Raw genomic sequence first — 24,960 nt, 5'->3', positions numbered from 1 at the left:
ATAACCGTTACTTTCTGTTTTTTCACTTTTTTCTCTTTTTTGCAGTTTTGCGTGTCGCTCCCCCCTTTTTGGCTTTCGTTTGCGTGAATAGAGGTGTTCTGCACGCCTTGTCCGGATTATTCCGTTAATTTCTTCATGAACGTGAAAAACTCCACCGAAAATAGCATCCTCGAATGAAGCAATCGAAGGTTTTTGGCAAATAAAGAAGGAGAGATCATAGAAGCGGACTTCACCGGTACAGCTGCTGCTCGATATCGTAAGGTCCCTACCGAATGTATCATCTCAACCGTTGGTGTCATCGGCACCTGGGCCAGGGGGATTGGATTTAGTGGGGACAGGCGGCTTTGGTTAGTAAACATCGTTGTGCGTATGGAACGGCATGCCAGCACATTGACTTTGACGGTCAAGATCACCGTGCTCGGGAACCGCGTGCTCGTGTCCATCGTTGCGCAAACTCACACGAACGCCCTCGATGTGCCCTCGTGCACATCGGTGTCTCTCTGTACGCGCTCTAGAAATGACGCCAAACCATAACAGATGGAGCGATGTGCACAGTGCAAGAGGCTTGTCTTATCCTGTTGCATGAAGCATGAAAACATCCCAAGCTTATTCTCAGAGAGCGAGAGAGAGAAACTGAATGACACAGAGAGAGAGAGAACGGGAGAACCAGTGATAAGCAGCAGGACAATAAGGATTCACACGCACGCAGGACGACAATCGGCAATCTGGTTCGGTACCGGGATCTCGAGTGTCGTCCTCGCATCATGCAGTGAAGCCTCGTCGCATGCGGACGTCGTGCGGTAGTGCAGGTGAGGCAGTGCAGTGTGCTCACGAGATTCGCGAAGTCGCGTTCGTCCTGCTCGTCCTGTAGGTCTGGGCTCCATCGCAGTTCTTTCCCAGCCATTTGGCTTCGATGGCGATGGGATCCTGTGGGATGAGTTAATGTGCTAACGTTCCCTTCACTGCACCTCGTTATCGTTAGGGCTCGAACGCGTTCGAATCCTTTACTCCTCGCCAGGCAGTTCCCACGACTGTCGTCCGTGAATCGAGGTTGATGTGACCCTCGGGAATTGTGTGAGTGAGTGTGCTGCTGTGTCCCCGAAACCGGAAGTGGCTGGCATTGTAGTGACGCACACGCTGTCCCCGGTGGTGCGATGGTCCGTAGTACGACCGGCGGTCGATCCGGAACATCCTGCACAATTGACCAGGATGTGAATCAGTGAGACCGCTGTTGTTGAATGGTGCTAGATCAATTCCACTTGTCCCAGTGCGTGTGTGTGTGTGTGTGTGTCTCTCTGTGTGTGCCAAATGTGTCCACCCTAGGAGTGCCGCATGCGACGCGATTAGAGAGATCTGAGGGATATAAAACAAGAACATAATTAAGAGCCACTCCGAGCGAACGTCGTCGTCTTCTTCCGAGCAATCCTGAGCTCCTGACAGCATCCAAGTCAGCGTCCCCTGCTTAGTCACCACCATGGATACCGCCAACAACAAGAAGAACACCGTGTCCGAGTTCAGCTACATGCTGCAACGACAAGTAACTAGAGGAGATTTGCTTTCTACCTGAGGCCACGCACCGGAAAGCACCGGGAGGCGGTCTCCCGTGGAGAAGCTTCCGGCTCCATCCATTTAGCTCACCATTCACTGTACCATCGCCCGGGACAACGATTACACGAGGGATGACTCTGGCGCTGATTGCGTCCTTGAGGTTTCGGGGTTCCAGGAGTGGATTCCGAAAATGAAATAGACAAACGTAGCGAACGCCGGGCGAAGCGGCCCAGGACAAACCAGATCAGATGCTGCATCCTGTTGCCGTCCCCGGGTGCCAGTTGGTGGTTCAGTTGGCGGAAGGCGTGGAGGTAAAAGGAGGTCCTGGAATACTAATTTATGGATTCCACTTCCACGTTGGGGACATTCAATGGTGCGATGTCGCTCGTAAAAGTTGTGCTCCTCCTTTCCCCACCTCCACTAGCCGTCTGCAATCTCGGGGCAGTCGGTTATAAGGACAATTTATAACGAAATTTTGGTCTTGGGTCCGATTCCGCTTATCCTGTACCGCATTTCGGTGCCCATACCTTTGATGTTCATCAAAGGTTTCGTACCCCAAAAGTGAGCGCAAAGTTCCCGCAAAGGGGACGGAGGGATGACCGGAACTTTTACCACTTGCGGCACTTGGTTCGGTAGTCTCTGGCCTGTGCCTGCAAGATCTTCCCCGGGAAAGTTTGCTTCCTAACCATCGCCATCCAAACATCGTCGTCATCATCATCATCATTGGAGGCGACGTCGTAAACACCTTCCGGCCGGATTGACGTTCGATCGATCGAGCTCAAAAGTTTTGTTTGAAGAGCCGCCGGTGGTTTGGTCGGAAGTCAGTCCTCTGAAGCAAATGAAGTAGGTTTTTCTTACGAAACGATGTGGCGTCGGTAAATGACGCAACATGGGGACCGTTTTCAAAGCACCGTTTTGCATTGGGGGGTCATATTTTCGTTGGATTTTATCTCAGCAAAGAGCTTCATCAGATATGCTCTCCTACAGAGCGTACTCCTAAGGAGCAATTTTCCTAAGGCAATTTTCACGATTTATCACGATCTAAATAGATGGCCTAATCGGTGCCATCGGCGTACCGTAAATCAAATAATAAACAAAGAATCCGATCCGATATCCTGAGTCCTGAGTTCTACGAAGGATGTTTTGTGGTCGCAGGTTGGGATCTTCTACAGGCAGCAAGCTCTATTGACCGTCGGAAACAGCTAAAAAGTATGGAACTTTTGCGTTTAATAACACCATCCTCAACCTACGTTTGTTCCAAACTATTACGTCACTGTTCTCGAGAGTCGACAACACATTTCATCTAGGACAATAAACTATGTACCGTGTCATATGCGCTCCAACTAATCTGGACGACTTAGACTGACTGCTCATAATCTAATTTGAAATTCAACTCGAATAACGCTAATCGAATGCTAATCAGCCGAAGCCAAACTAAAACCCCCGCGAGAAGAGGGGTCCTTGCAGGCCTCACAAATCACAGCGCTTCGCTCCGCTAATATGCTAATTGCTGAGGGAAAATGCCATCAATGGTTCATTTCCGATAACATTTCATTTAAATTCGGCCGGCTGGTCGCCACCGACTACCGTAGCCTGTAGAGGAATTGTTCCGTGAAATGGAGGCTCCGCGCGTCATGGATTACATCCGTCGTCCATCCGTTCTTGCGTGACTTGGAGCTTTAAACTTTGCACAACTGCGCCCAGCATTGCTGAGCATTGCACCCTATAATTGGGAGACTATAACTCACACTTGCAAAACACATACCTCGCACGAACTCTAGCAGAGGGAAGGGTCCACCGAGGAGGTTATTAAAATGGCTTCAATTAAACCTGCGTTCCATCGCTGTTGGGTGTTCGGTTGCGTCACTTGAGTGAAGAGCGTCTGGAGCCAGTGTGTGCAGGCATTCGGGCACATTTCGACATGAAGTATGGGTCGACAGGAACCGAACCGAAACTCAAATTACAAACATGGCCAACATCAAAGCCGAACCGATCGGAGCGTGAGCATTTAGCCGTAGCACTGCGGCTTCCGGTTTCTCGGTATCAAATGGAGACACTAGCAGGAGGTACGGTTCGGTATTCTCCTTACAAATCAGTTATCGGAACCCCGAGTTTCCCAAATGAAGTGTCGTGAAGTGTCCGAACCGGAAATGAAGATATCATGCTTTCAGAACCGAGCTCCAGTATATCGATGTATATGCCCGCAGACCGCTCACCGAGCCGAGAGTTGCCAACAAAAAGGCCAAACGACCCCAGCAGGATAAATAAATTGGTTTGTAGCTTGGAGCCAGGTAGCCAGGTCGGGTCACGGCGAATGGTACCTTAGCGATGCATTTGAATATCATCTCTGCGTGGTTGCAGCTGTAGCTAGTCGTGTGGATTGGATATTGGGATCATTTCGATGCAAACGATCCTTGCACTGCCATTCAGCAGTCAACCTTCCGAGGGTACCGAGCATACCGAGAAGCGCACTGCGATTGACCATTATGACCTTCTTCCATGATGCGCGCCCCCAGGAGTGCCGTTTGGCCGAGGAGCTTACGGCCGCACCTTATGCAAAAAAAGAAAGAAATGGAAAAAGGAAGCCACCGGTGCGAGGAAGCGACAAATCGATTAAGTGGAAAACGTGCCCTGCCAACGGCCAACGGGGACCAGGCGATATGGCGATAGAGCGTAGCCGCGAGTCGCGAGCCTTACTCGCACACGTCGTAAAGCGGGATGTTGCCCTAATGTTGCCATTTCCATGCAAAGTGAAAGTAAATAATCCATAATTGAAATCATTCAGGAATCCTGTGAGCTGTTTCAGGTTTGCGTTTACGAGTCCGGTCCAGTCCATGCGGCCGCCGAAAGTGTCCCAATTTTCGGCAAAGAAAAAAGGCGAATTCATTCAACCGCACCGTGAAGAGTGCGTGGCGAATGTCCTTCCTGGAGGTTTCGTATCGTATCAGAAGGTGGCGAGGGAGAGGATTATGTGTTCACATCCAGTCTGAGCCTGCGGGAACACGGATCACACCGCGAATCGTTTACCATTAGTCGTCCACCTGCTCTTCTGTTTCGATGATGAATATTTAACGTTCACATGAAGTCATCGGACGACGACGACGACGACGACGGATTTGCTGCTCGATTGGAGATTGAGTGGCTTATCGGCACAGTGTGTGTGTGTGTCCGGGGCACAGAATCCAGCGCAAAGAGAGTGAGAAAGAGAGCTGACACAAGGGAAATTACAGCCGGAAAACAGATATCACTCATCGGCGCCACCTTCCAAACGAATCCGGATTCCGGATCGAGGGGGTTTGGGCGAGGGAATTCGATTTTCGCGGGGGGATTCCTATCGTCGTGGCCTACTGAAGGCGGTGTTGTGTGTTGGTCGGGCTTAGAAACCGCTTCCTGGCTCTCGAGTCTAAGCAACACACCTGGTAGCTTACTTCGAATTGAAGTGCGAAAAGGGACGAGAGCAGTGAGAGAGGTGCCCTTGATAGGTGGCGCCGAACCCGATATCGATCCTGCGGAATCCGGAAGCCCTACAGACCAACAGCCCTTGGTGGCGGACACCACCGTCACCGTCGGTGAAAATCAATCATGCACGCCACGCCATGGTGTGTCGATTCATTTTATCTCCAAATACTGCTTCAAATGAGACTCGACAAAGGGACACCGCAGAATCGGGAGGGGAGGTAGGGGAATTGTACCAACAACTCCGCCACACGCCAAAGTAACGAAGATGGATGCGAGCAAGCAGGGACCTTAGACCGTTAGAAGACGGTGCGTACTTTGCATAAGAAAGAGAGGGGTAGAGAGACAAGGAGTGCACGGAGACGCCTCCACAAGGACCGAACGGATTGGTAAAAGGGGGCCATATACCGCCAGTAACTGGATCGTACCTGATCGTTGCGCTTACCTTCTTCCTCTTTCCCTCCTTCTCTCTCTCTCTCTTTCTTGGTCCCTTATTACCTTAAATTCCCCAAAGAAATCAGACGACATCCATTTTGGGCACTGAGAGATGGCTGCTGGCCGCCTGGCGACTGGCGGAAACTTATGGAACACGGATGAAAGCATAAATATCCTGCCAACCAGCAGCGCGGCCTGCGCAGGATTCGACGAACGAACTGGAAACAGGAGAGACACGAGAGAGTACGAGACCACGCGACCTGCCAGTGATACCATATTTTCAATTTCTTTTACTCCTGGCCACTTTGCCTCTTTGGCCACTCTTTGGCCTGTTTCTGGTTTTGGTGTCCGATCTGGGCGCGTGCGGCATGCCGGGACACCCGCTGGGTATGTGGAATGAATTTGTTTTTTTTTTGTTTTGGTGAGCGACAAATTCGGTGAAGTGCTGTCCAAGAGTAAGAGGGTGTGCTGTGGAGTCTGTAGGAATGTCTCGTCGTCGTCGTCGTCGTCGCCTCGATGGCAGACGCCTCCAGGTCGAGCTAGGTACGCCCCAGCCGGTCAATGGTCCCACTTGTTGACATTTACTCTCGAGCTTGGCTCTGGCTGGTTGTGTAATTAAGTCGCTGACCTGCACTGGCCGTTAGCCCCTAACCAGGTACCAGGACACCAGATTCACCGTCGAGAAGTTCTGATTTAGAATTCCGGAGAAGTAGCTTCGAATTTTATCAACTAAGTTCAGGGGATTTCATCCTTGGATTCCGTCCGGTCGGATCGGATTCAGTCCCAAGTCCCCAGGCTACGGACAGGCTTCGACGGGGACGAATCGTTTAGCAGAAACTAAACCGAAGCCAATCTCATTTCCTTCCGCCATTAACAATCGGTTACGGGTGCGGCGGTTTCGGATTGGCCGGATTAAGCGCTGGTCCGGTAATTGACACGCAAGCTTACATAACACTCCTGCATTATTCCACTGACCACTTGCTGCTGCTGCTCCTGGTGGTGGTGATTTCGCAGTTGCCCACGCAGCAGATGAAGCCATAGTTGGGTTGGCTGTTGGCAATTAAATGGCAGAACCGGGCTCGTAATCATCATTACCTTGTTCCACAATTCCGCCTTTCTGCTTTCGGCTGCTGCTGCTGCTGCTGCTGTTGGTGGTCTGGTGCTGCCACCAAATTGGCGAGCCCGGCGGACGACCGGAACGACCGTCAGGTGCGTGAAGAACACGAAACAAACACACACACACACACACACACACACATAAAACGATTTGTAAACAACAATGTTAAAAATAATCCTTCCCCGTTTGTTCCGGTTCCGGGGACCGTACTTACCGGAGCTACAACATACAAGCAAACTTTGCCCACCTCACCCCTCTTCCCTTTGCTTTCTTTCCCCCCCCCCCCTCGGTTTCCTCGTGTCGTCCGGTGGTCCACGGACAATCACGGTTCAAGCAGCCCAGCTATGAGGGTGCCCCCAAAAAGGCCAAACGCAGCAGAACGTTGTGTTAACGTCCAGCGGCAACAGTTCACGAGCGTAGGTTGTGTGTGTTTCGGTTCGGAAAATGTCCTCACATTGTGTGTAGGTGGCCAGTGCAATATCGAACCTCCTGCGGGCGAGCGGGCGTCGGTATCGTTAGCGTTCATAATTAATGCTCGGCGCTCGGACTTGGTCTGACCAAAATGTTTGGAGGGACATTTTGGGACAAATTGCTGCTCCTGCTGCTGCCGCCATGGTTTGTGGTCGATCGTGGGTGTTTTTATCTGTCAACCACCCCCTCGGGCAGGGGGTCAATTCATCGTTAGCAGCAGTGCTGCCGATGGCGCAGGTTGATGGTTGCTAGAGAGCGAGAGTGAGAGAGAGAGAGTATTTGCAGATGATTCGATGATTGTTTGGCATTAATAAATCGTATAACGTATCGCCTTAAGGCCTTGGTGTCCAGCTGATGCTTGTTATCACCAGCTGGTGATGGGGCGGAGAGGCCTCCTGGAGGTCTATTGTTCGTAGAATTACTCGCTTCTAATTGACGCTCCGTTTTATTATCACTTCCCCGGCCCCCTGAGTGCGCCAGAGCGCACGTTCTAAGCAATTGCGTTAATGTACTCCGTACATTCCGAACTCCGTTCTTCATCCTCCGTTTGCAATTAAGGCGTGCTCCAACGAGGTGGAAGGAAGGGAGGAGGAAAAGGATCTCGCTTTCCCTCACATTTGTCCTGGGCGTTTATGTGCGAGCTATTAAAATATGACGGTCTTGTCAGCTCTCTTCACTGTCACTTCATCTCTCGCTCTCTCTCGCGTCGCTCGCTGAACGCTGAAAATCTTCATTTCGCACCTCGTTACGGGGGCAGTAGTAGAAGCAGAAAGCGGGTGGAAGCATGTTAGCGGAGGGTGAGAAAACTTTTTCGGATGGAAGCGGTGAGGTCGAATCGATAATTTAATTGAGCAGAAAACTCACCGCACCCGCCCTGTTTGCCTGGCATGCGTAATGCTCCCCCAAACACACACACACACGGGCACCGCACCAGGACCACTGATCGGTCGTGGTCGTCGAGTGCTGACGACCGGAGAGGAGTGGGAGTTCTGACATTCCGGCACATTCGCACCAGCAGGTATCGCAGTACCGTCCGGAGCATATAATATAAATTACATTCCGATGGGGCGGATGGTCGGCACCAACCATTAGGGGCACGACGGTAGAGAGCACGCCACGGGACGTGTGCACGGGAGCTACCGTGGACGAAGAAAGGCCAAGGATGCGGCGCCGCTGTTTGCCTTAAGGATGGGGGTGGCCACGGTGGGTTCTATGAATGAAGTGGCAAACGGTTGGTGTGTGTGTGTGTGGGCAGAAGGCATTCATTCTAGATTCACCTTCACCGTGGAATGCAACGTCACGTTCCGGCGTTCGGGCTCCATTCTTTCGCTCGTTTCGCTCGACCCTCGCGTCTGCTAATGGCACGCACGTCGTCCCACCTACCTACCTACCTGGACGGTGTTGAGGAATGTGCCTTTTGCCGGTGGCCCCGCCCCGCCCCGGGAGCTATGAAATTATGAACATTTCATTTAAGTTGACACCTACCACGTTCCACGTTCAACGCCTCCGAATTGCTAATGGTATACATTTTCTTTTTAATTTTTTTGCAGCGAAACTTTATTTTGCATTTTCTTTCGGATAAAGTTTAATATTCAACCAGCTCCGGGGTTCGGTGGCGGGTTTTGCGATTGTTCGGTGTAAAATGTTGACCATTTAAAGGTGGTTAACGAATTTTACTCGCGGTATTTAAGAGCTTTACATCATTATTAAATGAATTCAAAAGGATCAATATCACGAGAAAGTATGTAAATATTTCATTCTAAGGCTTTATAATACGAAACGAAATCCGATTCCATGAAAAAGCTTCTAAAAAGTACTCTCTTCGTCTTTGTAAGCATCACTTAATCCCCTAGAGTTATGCAATTTCCCGTGAACTGTTTGCTTCGCTGTTATGTTCTCAAAAGGCGGTTTTTTTTTCCCAAAACAGCGTCCAATTTAGGGGTTTTCCCACAGTTTCTTCCATCTCAACAAAGGAGAACCGTCCTACCTACACTCTATCAGTCTCTCTTTCTAGAGATATTTAATGAAATACTTTCCAAGCGACGAAATCAGAGCAGAATGAAAAGGGAACAGCAATCGGAACTCCGGGGAGGGGGTCGCCAAACCCTTGTCGCACCGTCGACGAGCACGAGTGTCGTAATAAAACGAATTAGCTCGTTTCAGCTCTCAGTGTCTCAATCCGGATGAAATCGTCTTCGTCTAGCCAAGGGGTGGCGGCCCGTTTTCTCCGGCAATGAACCTCGGTGGTCTAATGAATACAAATTGAGTTTTCCGATTTGGACCGGTATTTTGTGGCACGCCCACCACTAGCCCGCACACACACACACACACACACACACACACACACTCACGAACATTGTAGCGACCACGATGGAATCCAGCAACGACGGGCATGAGAGGAAAACGGTATTGAGTTTTTCCGAAAAGCTGCTAGTGGTGGTATCGGGTTGCAGCCAATGCCAAGGGAAGGCCTCGCACGATGGAGACGCCTGGTGTGCGGTATGCCAAGCCACGGACGATCAAACTAAATGCGAAGCAACATGTTATCGGATACGTGGGCTACGGGAGCCTCAACCGAACCACCCGAACCGACTGATCATTTGATCTCTTCATCAACTTCTCGTTCAGCTTCTCGTGAACGTAACACTGGCGGTCACCTAACCTACAACAGCTAATTTTTGGGGGGAACCATACCGTGTGCCGTGTGCCGTGTCACCGATCCCGTTGTTGCCGTTCATTCGGTTGGGCGTACGCGGCACGACCACGTGATTACGTGCTCGGAAACGCAAATTAATAACTCCTCCTTTGCGGGGGGAACAACGCTCCGAACACGAACACATGTTGGTTCGCCAAAAGAAGGGCCAACGATAAGCCACGGAGCGGTGGAACTTTTGTGGCAGAAGGATTAGGCCTTAGGCAACACGCTTGTGTGGCATGCGGCACCGATGGTGTGCATTGGTGTGCGATGAGCAATTTGTTTCTATTGTTTAAAAAATCTAAAGTCTAAACCCAAAATCTCCACCACGGGGTTTGTTTTCAAAGCATTTTAATTAATTCCAACAATATCAATTAACAACCTCCATCTTGGCGCGCGAAGAAAACTTTCTTTCGCTCGCTTTCAGCAAGGATTTATGCAACTGAAAAGTTAGCCACCAACCAGCACCAATGTACCGCGTTGGTGGGTCTTATTTAACGGACCAAGCGATATGCTTTGTTGCGCGTCAGAATTGGTTTGTTTAAAATCCAATTTAATTCCGCCCCCCACACGCGGGCAACGCGGGACCTTCTTCACCGATTCGATGAACATCCTGAACCCATTGCTGACGTCGATAAACGAACCGATTTAATTACTATGATATCAAAAATGCAATTAAATCGCTGGCCTCGCGGCAACGACGCGTTTGATAGACGAGCGAACGATTTCTGAGCCAGCCCATCATCATCATCCTCATCCAGCACGCCCGCATGCCCGCATTCATGCTCGTGTTTGATGGATGTACCATAATCATCGCCTCGGTTTGCGGATGGAGTTGAATGATGATGTTACTGGGGGGGGGTGGGGGGTCTTCACTTCAATCTACACCCGGCAACCGCCTGATGGGTGCCAGAACGAGAGAGCTCTAGTGAAGCATATCTATGATGTGCCGGCACACGAAAGGTTCCATGGAAACGGATCGATTACCGTGCCGTTGTTGTGGTTGCTGTGGTAATCAAAGGGGAACAGATTCTTCACTTCACACACACACTCGAGATGAGGTATGATAAGTCAAGAAGAGGTGAAATTCGATCTCTAAAACAATCTTTAACCGAATCCTGTTCGCCAAAGGCTGGACCAAGAACGATGTTTCTTGGTGTGCTTAATGATGGATCGATTACGGTTTTTCCTATCGGCATCACGTCCTGCGCATGAAAATGATTTTATGAGAGAAAAAAAAACCCTCGCCACCGATCGCGCCAACACAACATCCCGTCAGCCAGAGTGTTCGTCGTGATGCACCGTTGCAGGAGCGTGTCCCAAGTTTAGATTGCATCGAAACCTCTCCCTCAACCCGAACCCGAACGGACCATTTTCTATGACGCGATGCAATATCGTGTGCACCAACAGCATTTAGATCGATCAACGCCTCCACCAACACCAACCAAGATAGATTGACGGAGAAAAGGAGGGAAGGTAAACGTCGGAAAATACGAGCCATGCTCATCTACCAGTTGCTCGGACCTCGGATGGATTACCGATTCCGATGGTGCATCGTGATGGTGCAAGTATCTGGATATTTCTTTTAGTTCGGTTTTTTTTTTGGTTCTCGATCTCCTCCTACTCGAGATGATGACGTACAAAAGGGGGAAGGGGGTGGACCGATGCTGATTGCATTTCCACAAAAGTGATCTGCACGTGACTGCACACGAAGGCGTTACCTAACCGTACCCTAACAATGACTCCTTCTACGTGGAGCGATTCATCGTCGAACAAAAAAAAAAAACAAAGAAAAAAAACCTCCCCGAGCACCACAGAAGCGTCGGATCAGTCACCGGCGGCCGGCAAAACGGATATTTTTCCCACCCAGGTCAGGTCGCGTCAGGTCGTCGTTCACAAAATCAACAAACTCCCGGGATCAATGGTGGCAGTGGTGGTGGTGGTCGATTTGGAATTCGCAATCAAAATCGCGCATCGTTCGCTTTGTAAGGAGGCATCTCACAAACGGTGAACGACAGACAGGTTCAGCAGGTGGTTGACTGGCCATCAAATATTTGCCATCGTGCCGGGCGTCACCAACGAACGACGCCATCATCTCTGGCCCCAATGGCTCCATCTCACGAAACCCGCGAAGTTGTTAGGCACGACGCGACGCGACGCGACACGACGCGAAACAAAGGGAGCACCTTCGAAAGCATTTTCATCATTTTCAACCGCCAGCGGCGCTTTACTTTTTCCTAGCCGCAGCTAGCGGCCACACCGTCCGTACTTTAAGATCCGAGAAGGTTTCCTTTTTTTCTTTGTCCGTTTGTTTGCCAAGAAACTTTCCGGCGTACCACGCGACCACAAAGGACACCACCAACTTCTTGTCAACAGCAACTAGGGCTCTATTTTATGTTCATTCTATCTGCATTTTGTTTTGTTTCTACTGACACACACACACACAAAGGGGCCTAGAGCGAAAAGAAAAAAAAACACGGAGGGAACAGGGAGGGTGGAGTTTGGAATTTTCCAACAGGCGGCAAGGAGGAAATAAAGGAAAATCCTTCTCTCATCCGCCATTTGCATATAAATAGTGCCGCTGTCAGCGAAGCCGAGCAGGAGGATAAGCACGGTCCTCAATTGAGTGGGAAGCAGCTTCACTTCCTTTCGGAAGAAGTCCACTGAAGATGGTAAGATTTGAGGTTTTTCCGGCAGCGAATTTTCACCGGAGCGAGTGCAGAGAGTGCAGTCAGTCGACGAGATACAGGTGTGCTATTGCCTATCAAGCAGGCGGTCTGGAATGGAACGGGTTCTCGTTGCTTGCATCCTCAAGGTTGGATGAAGAAAATCTTTAACCTTCCTTCGTAGCTTTCCGTAGCCTTTCTAATACTTTTCTAGAGACTAGAGACAATAATCTTCTTTGCTTTGGATTGGATGAGTAGAACGATCCGGAAGGTTTTGCGTCAATTCATTTTCCTTATTTATGACACCTACCGGGCTACCTTCGGCCACGCGATTGACGCGATATTAATCGCAATTCTGTCCCATGCTCACAGGCCCAAATCTCATAAATCGTACCGGCGGCGGCTTACGTGTTATAACACGCCAGTCGAGCAACCGAATCGACAGCATAGTTAGAGCCGGCCTTAGACCTTTAACGCATCAAGCGGAATCTCACATAAATCAATACCCGAACTGAACCACAAACTGGCTCGCTGGAAAAAAACGAGAATCCAGGAAAAATCCATTGCTCCAAACAAAGCCCACGCATGATGCCCGGTATCCGCTCGAGACAGGCACCAGGAAATGGTCAACGCGTTGGCTACGTGTTGACCGCTCGTTCCTCTCTTGGAACCCGTTTCACCCGGCTCATAATGCCGTGGTAATCACGTCGAACCGGACGTTAGCAAGCGTCCGGCGGAAAGTGCCGGAAAGTGGAATAAGAGAGAGAGAAAAATAACGGAAGAAAAATCAACGAAAAACACTTGGAATACCCACGCCTGGGCCGGCCCGGTCTGGTGATGTGGTCCGGGATGATGATAATGTCCATCCCGAGGATGAGGCTGATGATGGCGATGGCGATGATATTATTGTCGTCCGAACCCGGCAGTCGTTGTTGGTTGCTCTTCGTGCGCGAATTTGTATATCTTGGACTCCTATCCTAACCTAACCTTTGCCCTTCGCTCCACGCGGAGTCACGCTTCGGTGGCTTACGATGACGTCAGCGGCACCGGAGTGTTGCTCCTTTCTCGAGCAGACCCGTTCGTTTCGCTTCATCGGGATCCGATCGGTACTGTTGCGTGAAAGAATCTCACTTAACGTCCCGTTTGCCTTTCACCGGCTGGCTGGCTGGCTAGCTGGCTGGAAGTTGTTGGTACAGGATCTTTCCGGGAAGTTGTGTTCGGTCGGCCTCCGTTTGCCGGCGGCCGGCGGTTGATACTCCCGGAGGGACGATTATAAACGAGAATTTCCCCCCCCCCCCCACAAACCCGGTCCCGGTTGTTCCGTTGCGTTGTCCGTTCGTCCGTGGGCGTTTGAGTGTAGGAACGCATTCGGAACACGTCCTGTGTGCCTTCCTCCGTCCCCGTCCCATCGGATAACAAACAATATCAGTTGCGGTCGAAAACGATGAGCTCCAAGTAGCTGAAGAAGACGAAGAAGAAGAAGTGGATGTAGAAAAAGAAGTCGACGACGACGACGTTGGAATGTGCTGCTTTGACCCCAAACCGGTTCGTACCGCAGTTATGAGTTTATCAGTATTGCGACCCTGGGAGTGGACGGTTTAAATGTCCCTTTGAACATCCCGTGCCTTTTTGGGGGGTGAGTGAGCTGGGGGCGAGATTATCGGATTATAATCTGTCTGGTCTGGTCTGGTCTGGAGGTCCTTTCGTTGCTGGAGTGAACCTTCGCCAGAGACACTGTTGGATTTGGTGTTGTTCGGAGCTTCGGAGACAAGGAGAAGCCTTTCCTTCGTTCGTTGGCTTATTTGAATTTTCTCTTGATCGTTGATCATTCACTGGTGCAGATGCCAAGCTCTAATACAGTTTTTTTTCATTTTAATGAACTGATAGTATCCATTTAGAGAGCGAAATATCTGCACTTTAGTTTGTTTTCTTGGATTTATTGTACCTTATAGCTTGTTCTAAGAAGAAGAAAGTGCTTTTTTATTTGATTTTCTGGTTTCGTTCAGTTGCAATAAGCAATCAATTCTAGATAATTGAAACCGTTTCTTATGGATTCTCTTCGAATCTGGCCTATTAAACAAGCTATTTGATCTGCATGGCTACAGTTCTCTAATAACTTGAATCGAGAAAATCTTGTTTCTTTCTAAATAGGCGAACTCAAAGGTTATGTTTTGTTATCCACAGGTTGCTAATTTAAATGGCCTTTTGGCAGAATGCTTATTACTTCTGCAATAGAATATCGGATCTATGCTTCTGGACTGAGATGCATTCAATAATTACCTCAGAATCCTCAATCTGGCTAGTTTCTTGTATTTTTAGACATCATAACGCAACGTTAATGATTGAAACAAGCCACATGCAGCATGCCCAGAACCGATTTAAACACAAACTGAGTAAAGAGCAACAGACACAGTTCCAGCCACAAACAAATCACATTTAGCACCATTTTGACGCTACAATCGCTTAAACGTAGCCGTTGAGACACATTCGAATGCAATTCATTTTCATTTCCACCGAACCGGCACAACCCCGGCACATTCCCCGTCACCAGACGAGAAGTCTATAAATTTTAATAACCGAGAGCGCACACGGACCGTGAGGAAGGACTCCTCTTTTGCTCCTTTTGCATTCACTGCAACTTCCGCCCGTACGGTACGCGGTACGCGGTACGGTGGCCCCCCAAAAGGCCCCGGCCCAAGTGCGAAGGAAGGTGACGGTCTCACCGTTAAAGCCGTTTAACCGTCCGGTGATTACCATCTCGAGGGTGCTCTGCTAGCTTTAAAGTGCCGAGGATCTCTAGCCATTTTCTGCAACGACCCACTGACGGCCAGATAACTCCTTCTCCTAGCAGATAATAAAGTGAGAGGGAAAGAGACAGACAGAGAGAGAGAGAGAGAGAGAGAGAGAGAGAGAGAGAGAGAGAGAGAAAGAGAGAGAGATAGCTGATCTCATGCCGTGGACAGAACTTTCCGCCACCATTCAGCATGAGCACGAACGCTGTGAGCGAAAGTAATGCCACCGGGACATGAGCCCCCCTTTCGATGAGCCGACACGTGAGTCCCGGACGGAGGAGGGGAGGCTCAAGCTTCGTCCTCGTTGGTATGCATGGCACCGAGCTTAAGCAAATCGCTGTCGAGCTCATATTTGAATACCCTGGCGGGCATGGTGGCGGGATCATTGCGGACGAACGCGCGCTCGTGGTGTCCCCATCTGCTGACCTATACGTCATCACGTCGCTTGTTGGTATGTCCCTTGGGACAAGGGACGATAGAACTATATGAACAGCGCAGCAAAATGTCTGCGGCAGTAGCTCTGCCGTTTGCGCTGTGTGGTCTCCAGAAAGAGTGTCGCGCGCTCTATCGCGAGCATCAGACGGCATCAACAGGCAAAGTACTTTACTATGCAATGCACGCTGTTGCTGCTGTTGCTGCTGCTGCTGCTGCTGTTGCTCATCGCGCCTTGCTGCCTCGAGCAAGTACTCTGGGCTCGAAAAAGAGGGGGGAAATAAAACAACGCCGCACCGCACCTTGGCAGTGAAAAAAAAAACACACGGAAAGCGACGAATCACGAACCCTCATTCGAGTGCGATTTTTATCTCCCCAAAAATTCATCTGCGGCGCAGTAATGCTGGAATGTTGATGGAGTGTTCTCGGTCCGGTCCGCATGGCTCTAGGTCCACTTTATCCCCATCACATCGCATCATCAAGCATCATCAATGTCGGAATCTCTCTCTCTCTCTCTCTTTCCCGTTCGCGAAATGGGAAGGACAATCGTTTTGGTAGATCTTCTCAGCACAAACGCTCGGTAGCTCTACTTGAACTGGAGCATTTGTTGAATGTGTGTGTACGTGTGTGTGTGTATGTGTCACTCAGACACAGCATCATAGACGACGACGACGACGCTTTCCGGTGCTTGAGCCTTGAACTCCGAAAATTACATGCCAACGACCGTCCACCACATGACCACGCTCTTCTTCTCTTCTTCCCTTCTTCTTCCCCAGGGCAGTGACGATTCCGTCGAGGCGACCGCCTTCGATGACATCAACTCGTTGATGAAGGTAAACAATTCACCGCACCGCAAGCGCTGCAGTAGTAGGCCATTCCCGGGGCCCGATCCACCGAGCTGGCTTCATTTTCATCCCTCCAATTCTCACACAAACACAGGCACACACAGTAGGCGTTCGGACACTTTGGAGTTGTTTGATTTTGAAATTTCATTTTCACCGAACATCCTTCATCCATCCTCTGGACACAACGAGGTCCTCCATGGATGTCTGCCCATTTTACGGGCCGGGAAGAATGGGAAGCACACGCACACGCACACCCATCGCTACGCACCCACTCATTTTCCGCATTTCCATTTAAATTACCGCGCGCACAATCCAGGGGAAACTCCCAACACACTTTGAACCCACGTAGCGAGTCGCTTTTCTGTTTCGAAATGATTGGAATTGCAAAACTGAACGCCCCAAACCGGGCGTACCATTCGCCATATTGGCAGGTAATTGAAGTCTTCCAATATTGAATAACAATTGCCAACCGGGGGGGCCTCGTTGAACGTTGCACAAATGGGCTGCATAAATGCGACAGAATCGTTCGCAAAATGTGTGGCTTTGGATATAATTTTAACAGCAAAAAAGCCGACACGCCAGTACGCCCAGCATTTTGACCTTGGGCGCATCTTTGCGAAACGACTCCAGCAGCTGACTGCCTGCCTTCGAGAAGCGTCATAAAACGTCACGTCAAAAAAACTTGTCGGTACTTTGCACGGCCCCTCACCTCCCTGGTATTCCCGTCCCCCCGGGTAGCATACAAACCAATCAGAACCGGGGGATTGAAGGGTTGAGTTTGATGAAGGATACGCTTTATCAATTTGCTCCACGACAGTCCCTCATCATCGTCGTCGTCGTCGTCGCTCGACTTTTGCTCGATGCCTCGGATCGATCTCTCGGCCGTAAGGACCGACCGGACTTTTTGCTCCCGATCCTATCTCCGTCTAAACATTTGCGGCATTTTTTTCTGGCGCTGCCGTTATGCTTGCCCTCGTCGGTGCTATCACCGATCGAGAGCCAGAGCGTGTCAATGGCGCTGGTGCATGTACCTGACGTTTCTTTAATTGCGTTCGCCATCGCGAGCAAGCGAGCGAGCGGTCCTTCGGGCCACCATTTTGCGCGATGACAGGCGTTCCATGCGTTCGCTGTGATGATGAGGATGATGATGATGATGCTGGCAGCGGGAACGTGCTCCGGGGCTTGCACCACTCTTCGGTTTTACGATTCCACCGAAACCTTCAAAAGTTCACACAAAACGATTACCACGATCGTCCACCATCACCAACACCAACACCAATACCCATTTCATTAAATGCTTCATCGTTATCCATATTTAAACGGTACCCCGAACCGAAAATCCTTCATCCATCACGTCTCTGCTGACGTCTTAAAGCCCGGCTCCTAAGACCCCCGGGCGCAATGAATCCTCGGCATAAATCATTCGTCCTGCCGTGGCAGGATCCCTCGGGGAGGATTCGCTTCGGTTGCTCACTCCCAATTAGTCCTCCTCGTCGTCGTCGTCGTCACCACCGCCGCCGGATGTAATTGCTCATTAATGTAAGGATTCACCTAATTTACGTTCCCTGACCTCTCTCTCTCGGTCTCTCGATCTCTCTGTCTCCAACCTTCTGGCCTCTCATCCACCTAATCCACCCGGACGGACACGCACCGCGTGGGTAGCGCGAGGATGGCGCGAACAAACCGGTGGAAACGCTCTCGTCGCTACCGCAAGCATCCTTCAACTACATCAACTCCATCGTGGGCAGTGGCGTCATCGGGATCCCTTACGCCCTGCACCGGGCCGGCTTCGGGCTCGGTCTCTTTCTGCTGGTGATCGTTGCGGTCATTACCGATTACTCGCTCATCCTGATGGTAAGTACCGTTCGGTCGCAGTATCCTCATCCTATCCACTTTCACGTATTATCACGATTCCGAGCAAGGGAATCGACATTTGATGGCGTCTAGTCTTGGGGACCATCTCGGAAACGGAAACCGAAAGATAGCAAACAATCAACAACCCCAACACAGCCCATAAGCTTTCTGGTTTGATGGGTCCGGGAGTCGAACACTCGACACACCGGATCATAATGTGGCATGTTTACGCAAATTCATAACCCATTCCGCCGGGCTCTGTTCGCTGCTTCTTTCGCTCCTTTTTTCTGGTTTCCCGAATTTGTGGCCATTTTTTTGGTAACCGTCAAGCTTCCGAACGATCCGGTTGCTGAGCTAATGGAAATATATGTCCGATTTTGTGCCCGGAAGCTCCCTAAATTCGCAGAAACCTCGTTGAACGACGCTCGGAAAACAGAATATTGTATCCTCGCTGCTGGTGCCACGTTTTCGGCGGGATTAGATGCCGGCGAACGCAGTTTCTGACCACGGAAGCAACAGGATGGAATAATGCTCGATTGAATCAAGCCACGGAGGCTACATCATCGTATTATGTCGTTGTCGGTGGCGCCAAACAGGAAGCGTGGCATTGATGTATCATTTCTTGTGTCTAGCAATGTCTGGCATCTTTCTGACCTCCCCACTACTACATGGATGGAAACGCTTTTCATTTATCCAACTGCAACTGCATCTGCGTAATGGTGCAGATGCCAGTGTAGCAGTTGAAAAGTGGAAGGACAAAGTTTCCCGAAGGATCTTCCATTCCTCTCGAATGGTCTGTGTGCATTTCCATATGCGCTGCTGGCAGGCACTGCTTATCCTTAGAAATGGCCACGATGGCACGATGCCCCAGCGATGGCGCCGCTAACGAAGTGAAACATTAGTATAATTTATTCAGCAAAACACAGACCAAAACACCACGGAGGACATGAGGTCCCGGTCCCCGGGTGTGTATCGTTGCAGCGCACCAAAAGTGATGCAAGTGTGGGTTGGTGAGAGGCCCAGGGAGAGCTTTGCTGGCCTGCTGTTGGCCTCGTTGGAAGAAACGAGAGAATCCCATTTCTTAATGACACAAAATCTACAGCATGGCGCCAAAGATGGCAACAGAACGACCGGAACGGAAGGTCGAAAGGAACGCCGATGCACTCTCTCGCCGGAGGTGCAAGGATACAGAAAGTTTGTAACTTCCTCCCTCATTGGCAGTCACACACAGTAGCACACACACAGTTCACTCGCTTGCGGCGCTCGGGATAATTTCAAACGATAACTTTTCCACTTCTTCCGCTTTTCAATGGCTTCCAAAGAAGGGAAGTGTCATGGGCGCCCCGTGCGGTTGTTGGCACAATTTGGCTTCACACTTGCTTCGCCTGCGATAAGGAGATGCGATCATCCGGGGTGGCGATTCACTTTAAAAACGGAAACGCTTGGATGGTACTGGTGGCGTTCGCAGTTCGCAATGAGATTAACTCCGGTCTGGTCTTGATGGTTAGTACTCGGTTGGTGAGCGACAACATTGTTGCTAACCCGGGGCGGCTATTTGGACGTCTTCCATCAGCTGGCGTGGCGCCTGGAACACTTGGACACCGAGGCGCTCCACGGATTCCGCGTTGCATTGCCAACGGATTGCTTTTTAATCGTATTATTGCTACTCGCAAATAACGACGACGCGGAGCGAGTAGTTCCCTCGAGAGATTCAAAAGCGGAAGGCAGCGGAAGGTGAATGGCCACCACCATCCCCCCTCTACAAAGGCCACTTGCTTGTGGCCACTTGGAGAGGGCTCTTTTGGGGGCGGGAAATTACTTCCACCAACAGTGTGCTCCATCTTCATCGCGCGCGTTGAGCGCCACCACAAAAGGAACCATTCCATGCCGTTCACATGAAAGGCCCACACCGCCATCAGCACGCCATTTACCAGCACCTGAGTGGAGCAAGACACACTCTCCATCATACTCTCCAAGCCACCCACCCACTACCAACGCAACCTACGCGAAGATGCAGGGAGGGTGAAGAAAAGTCCACCCACAGTCTTGACGCCCACTTCCGGCAACGCTACTCAGTGTTCAGCCGCCAACAAACGACTACGACGACGACGAGAACGTCGTCGAGGCTGTTGTTGAATGAATAAAATATGAGAATGAGAAAGAGATTTTCAACAGCAATTCGCCATTCTTCGCGCGGTTCCTCGGCCACCGTGGAATCCTTTCTGCCCGTTGTCCTTCCCCTCACTCACTCTCTCCCTCTCTCTCTCTCTCTCTCTCTCTCTCTCTCTCTCTCTCTGCGCTCATTCATTTCATCGCGCATTTTCAAACGCACGCGTTGGCGCTTTTGTTCTTCGGAGTTCGTCCTCCAGGGCTCCAAAAGGCTGCAAATTGCTGCTCTGCGTCATGCGGCCTACATAACAACACGCAGCAAGGCAGCAGCAGCAGCAGCAGTAGTAGTAGCAGTGGTAGTAGGTGTCAGGGCCAGAGATGCGTTGTCCCGTCGCTGGTATTGTTGTTGGGAGGGCCAACTGAGTCGCTTTGGTTCCCCGGGATTGATATATTGCGATGCGAAGCTCGACGCAGTCGTCGAGCGCGAAGAGGCAAATGGGAATTAACCGTTTACCGTAGCCGCCCTTTTGTGGGTTTCCGTAGCCTTGGAAACGGCCTCACACAATGGCCACACAATGGCCACTCGTTCGCTCACTCACTCACTTAAAAGTATTTATGCACTAAACGAACTAATTGAAAATGGCTACCTCCCGGTAGCGAGGTGGGCGAGCCACTAAAGCACACCTTAAATAAGATCACCAGAGGGAGGTTTGGCTGCTCATTAAACTTTATTTCATTTCCGGCCTCTTTTCTCTCAAAAAAGACGCGAACTAAAAAACGAGTATAATGAATGAGTATATAGAGCCCCTCGAGCGAGGGGACGCGAAGCAGTAGAAAGACGAAGTCCTTATCCATCGAGCGAAACGAAAAGATAACTGGATAGCTGGAGTAGCACAACCGAAAAGCCCCCCGCAGCGAGCTTGGATGATTGAATGGTAGTGCTGCTCCCTCCGATTGGATTCCCGTTCAATCGAACCAACGTGAATCGACGCGATTGCGGCAGGCGCCGGTTTTTCGGTACTTCCGATGAAATTCCCACTCATGACTCTCATACCTTCCGTCTCTCTCTCTCTCTACTTCCGTTTCCTTCCCTTGGCAGGTACGGTGCGGTCACCTGAGCGGACGGTTCAGCTATCCCGGTGTGATGGAGGCGGCGTACGGCAAGGCCGGCTACTATCTGCTTTCGTTGCTCCAATTTATGTACCCATTTCTAGGTGAGTCTTCTTTTTTTTTACAGCATTAAACCCCCCACCTCCCTGTGGCCAACAGCAGCCAAATAGCTCATCGGAGCCACCAGGAGATGGTTGGTGCATTCCGCGTGGTTCGTTCGTTCGTTCGTTCGCTCGCGCTAATGAAACCATGAAAATGGGAAAAACCGAAAACCGAATTCACTCACGTACGTACGTAGCGTGCGCACGGGGTGGAAAATAACTTTTCATCCTTCCACCATCACCACACCAGACACAGGCCACCAAAAGCGCCATGTCTTGGTGGTATGGTAGAAAATGGTGGCTCTCACATCGCACATGGAATGCACGTGAGCTCACTCGCAGGACGGCGGGAGGTGCTACTCGCTGCTACTTAAACATTAATGACGTGCTTTCCGTACGAGCCCTACCCCCGGAACATGCTGGTTGGGTGATTTATTTCGAAAGAAAATTATCTACGAGGAGAAAGCGCGCGCGCCCGATAAGGTGGCTAATGTTCACTTTGCTGGCCATTTTCCATGGTCCCCGGCAGCTGGCTGACTAGACTGTTTCCCTCTCTCTCTCACGAACACACACACACACATACACACAAACACACACACACACACACACACTACACTGAAGTTAATTGGTGTACATAATCCAATAAAAATCTTTACAACGCCCACAACACACATACATGCAGCCTATAGAAGAAGGAGGAGGAAGGACGGTTTGCGCCTCGCGGTTAAATCAATTAAAAGTTGATCATTCCCCGTCTGCTCCTAATACCCGGTCCATCGACTACATTTTGTCCTTTTCAAACTGGGCTCTAAAGCGAGCATGGCATCAACAGGGCAATGAACAACAATGTATGGACTCATTAGCCTTCCACGAGGAAGGCGTTGTTGACGTTGCTCGTTGCAGTCACAACCTACTTGGATTTTAAACGAACTTGGAACGTGTCTTTTCTTTCTGTCCTCCGTTTCCGCACACGCTTCCAAACGGGTCGGCAGCCATGATCTCGTACAACGTTGTCGTCGGTGATACGCTGTCGAAGGTGCTGGTACGCCTGGTACCGTCCTGGGGCAGCTCGATGGGTGCGGTCCGGTTCGGGGTCGTCCTGGTCGTGACCATCTTCGTGGTGATACCGCTCTGTCTGTACAAGAACGTGTCCCGGCTGGCGAAGGCGAGCTTCCTCAGCCTTGCCTGCGTCGTGCTCATACTGCTGGCCGTCGTTTACCGGCTCCTGTCCGGGGACTACGGTGTCGTGTAAGTGGACTCTCTGCCAACGGCTCGCTCGGTTCGCTTTTTTAACTCCTACTCTTCTCTCTCTCTCTTTCTCGGCGTCTGCAAACACACAGCCCGGACACACCGGAATCCTGGCGGTTCGCGCACACCGATCTCATTCCCGCCGTCGGTATCATGGCGTTCGGTAAGTTCGGAGATGACCTGCGAGAAGAAGAAGGTTCCGCGCTAATCCGCGCTCCCATCGTGATCCTCTCCTCTCGTCCTCGCATTCCAGCATTCATGTGCCATCACAACACGTTCCTGGTGTACCAGTCGATGCAGGACGCGACGATGGAGCGCTGGGAGAGGGTGACGCACATCTCGGTTGGATTCGCCTGGCTAGTGGCGGCCCTGTTCGGTATCGCCGGTTACTGCACCTTCCGGGCACTGTCACAAGGTACCAGGCCCCTTCTGGATCCCAAGCTCTGGCTGCTGATTAGTTGTTCTGGTTTTTGGAATCTCACCGTAGGTGATCTGCTGGAGAACTACTGCTGGGATGACGATCTGATGAACTTTGCGCGCGTCCTGTTCTCCGTGTCCATCCTACTGACCTTCCCGATCGAGTGTTTCGTATCGCGGGAGATCGTACGGACGCAAGTGCGTCGGTTTTACTCACACGAAGCCGTCGAGTCGTACGATACGGATGCGGATCCGAGCCACGTCACCGGCGAGGAGGACGATCGGCAATCAATGATCACGACGCTGTTGATTGTGTTTGCCGCGTTCATCATCTCCCCGTACACTGAGTGTCTTGGTCCGGTGTTGGAATTAAATGTAAGATACGGAGGATGTCCTAAGTGTCTGATTCAAGGTCAAGATCGAGTCTTCATGCTTCATTTCCTTCCATTTTTCATCCACAGGGTCTGCTGGCGGCCATACCGTTGGCTTACGTGCTACCCGGACTGGCCTACATCCAGCTCAGTCCCCATTCGCTGTTTAGTCAGGAAAAGCTACCAGCGGCGGGGTTGGTCCTGTTCGGTACGATCGTTACCATCTCGGGCGCGGCCATTCTAATGCCGAACCTGATTGGCGATTGCCGGACGGGCATCATCATGGGGTACTGTAGGGATGACGAGCTAGCGATGAACGGAACGGCTTCCTTCGCCGGAGTGGCCACCACTCTGGCGCCGAACTGTGTGACGGATAAGGTTTAAAGGGAGACAAGGGAGAGAAGTTGACCACAACAACAAGCAAGCCCAAAGCATGGTTATGTTACACCGAATACACGGGGCCGGTAGTCGATCGGCGATTGCGTTGGATCGTTGTTTTGTGGATCGTTGACTGATCGTTTTTATGAATCCATTTGGAACTGTTTTGCGATCGAACTCCAACTCCCAAGCCCGCGTGCTCCGGCGTGAGGTGTGCAGTTGTCGAGTGGGTTTAGTTTTGAAGTTGTTACTCCATATTCTACTCCAATATCCCTCCCCAGAGAGAGAGAAAAAAACATACACCTACTGCTACTGACTATCTGACACCCGAATACTTTCACTTGTGGATGAGCTTAGCCAAAAACAACCTGTTGTCTAACGTTTCTATACATCGTACTGCAGTGCTTCACACACTCACACACGCACTAGCGAGTACACTAGCTTTACGTACCTGCAAGACCCCCCCCCGGGGGAGGTCTTGATATCTTTTCTAATCTTTCTACAACACCAGCATCGAAGTGTCGAGTTTCTACTGCTGTATTGTTGTGTGTTCTACAATCGTTTCTGAGAGACTTGATTCCGAATCATATTCTTGTACACGGTCTTTGCCCCAAGAGTTCTTTCTTCCTTTACTTTACTACACTATTTACACCCGAAAAAACACGAAAGGTTCACGGCCACAGAATCGGTGCAGTCGGTGAAACCAGAAAAGAACCAGTAAGAACGATTAGGGAATCTTTGTCGAGGCGAAAAACCTGCAGACAAAGCTACTGTTAGAAACTATTACCGTCGTGACTGCTTCCATGCGGCTCACACATACATACTTTTGCTAGGCCGGCATTCGGCAAAACGGCATCATATGAGATAGGGAAGGTGACCACAAGGTGGACTTTTAGGGAACAGATCGAATACATA

The 24,960-nt window shown here is 50.6% G+C and overlaps 1 protein-coding gene across 1 annotated transcript; it reads left to right on the top strand.

Moving 5' to 3' along the window:
- Positions 1 to 1,329: 1,329 nt before the first annotated feature.
- LOC125957270 (putative sodium-coupled neutral amino acid transporter 11) lies at positions 1,330 to 24,071 on the top strand. The gene is made up of 9 exons (XM_049689858.1): positions 1,330 to 1,537; positions 16,389 to 16,445; positions 18,120 to 18,311; positions 21,520 to 21,634; positions 22,624 to 22,879; positions 22,972 to 23,042; positions 23,133 to 23,294; positions 23,367 to 23,671; positions 23,758 to 24,071. The coding sequence occupies exons 1-9, from the start codon at positions 1,475 to 1,477 to the stop codon at positions 24,049 to 24,051; spliced, it is 1,515 nt and encodes a 504-aa protein (XP_049545815.1). The 5' UTR covers positions 1,330 to 1,474; the 3' UTR covers positions 24,052 to 24,071.
- The last annotated feature ends 889 nt before the right edge of the window (positions 24,072 to 24,960 follow it).

This window comes from Anopheles darlingi, chromosome 3, assembly GCF_943734745.1.
Source record: "Anopheles darlingi chromosome 3, idAnoDarlMG_H_01, whole genome shotgun sequence".
In the NCBI taxonomy this organism is placed as follows: domain Eukaryota; kingdom Metazoa; phylum Arthropoda; class Insecta; order Diptera; family Culicidae; genus Anopheles; species Anopheles darlingi.
This window is presented reverse-complemented; position numbering and strand designations above follow the sequence as displayed.

Bases quoted from the DNA above. Each gene is read 5' to 3' on its own strand.
- LOC125957270 (XM_049689858.1), top strand. From the start codon at position 1,475: ATGGATACCGCCAACAACAAGAAGAACACCGTGTCCGAGTTCAGCTAC. The intron at 22,880-22,971 runs GTAAGTGGACTC...GCAAACACACAG, and splicing joins TCCGGGGACTACGGTGTCGT to CCCGGACACACCGGAATCCT. The intron at 23,672-23,757 runs GTAAGATACGGA...TTTCATCCACAG, and splicing joins GTCCGGTGTTGGAATTAAAT to GGTCTGCTGGCGGCCATACC.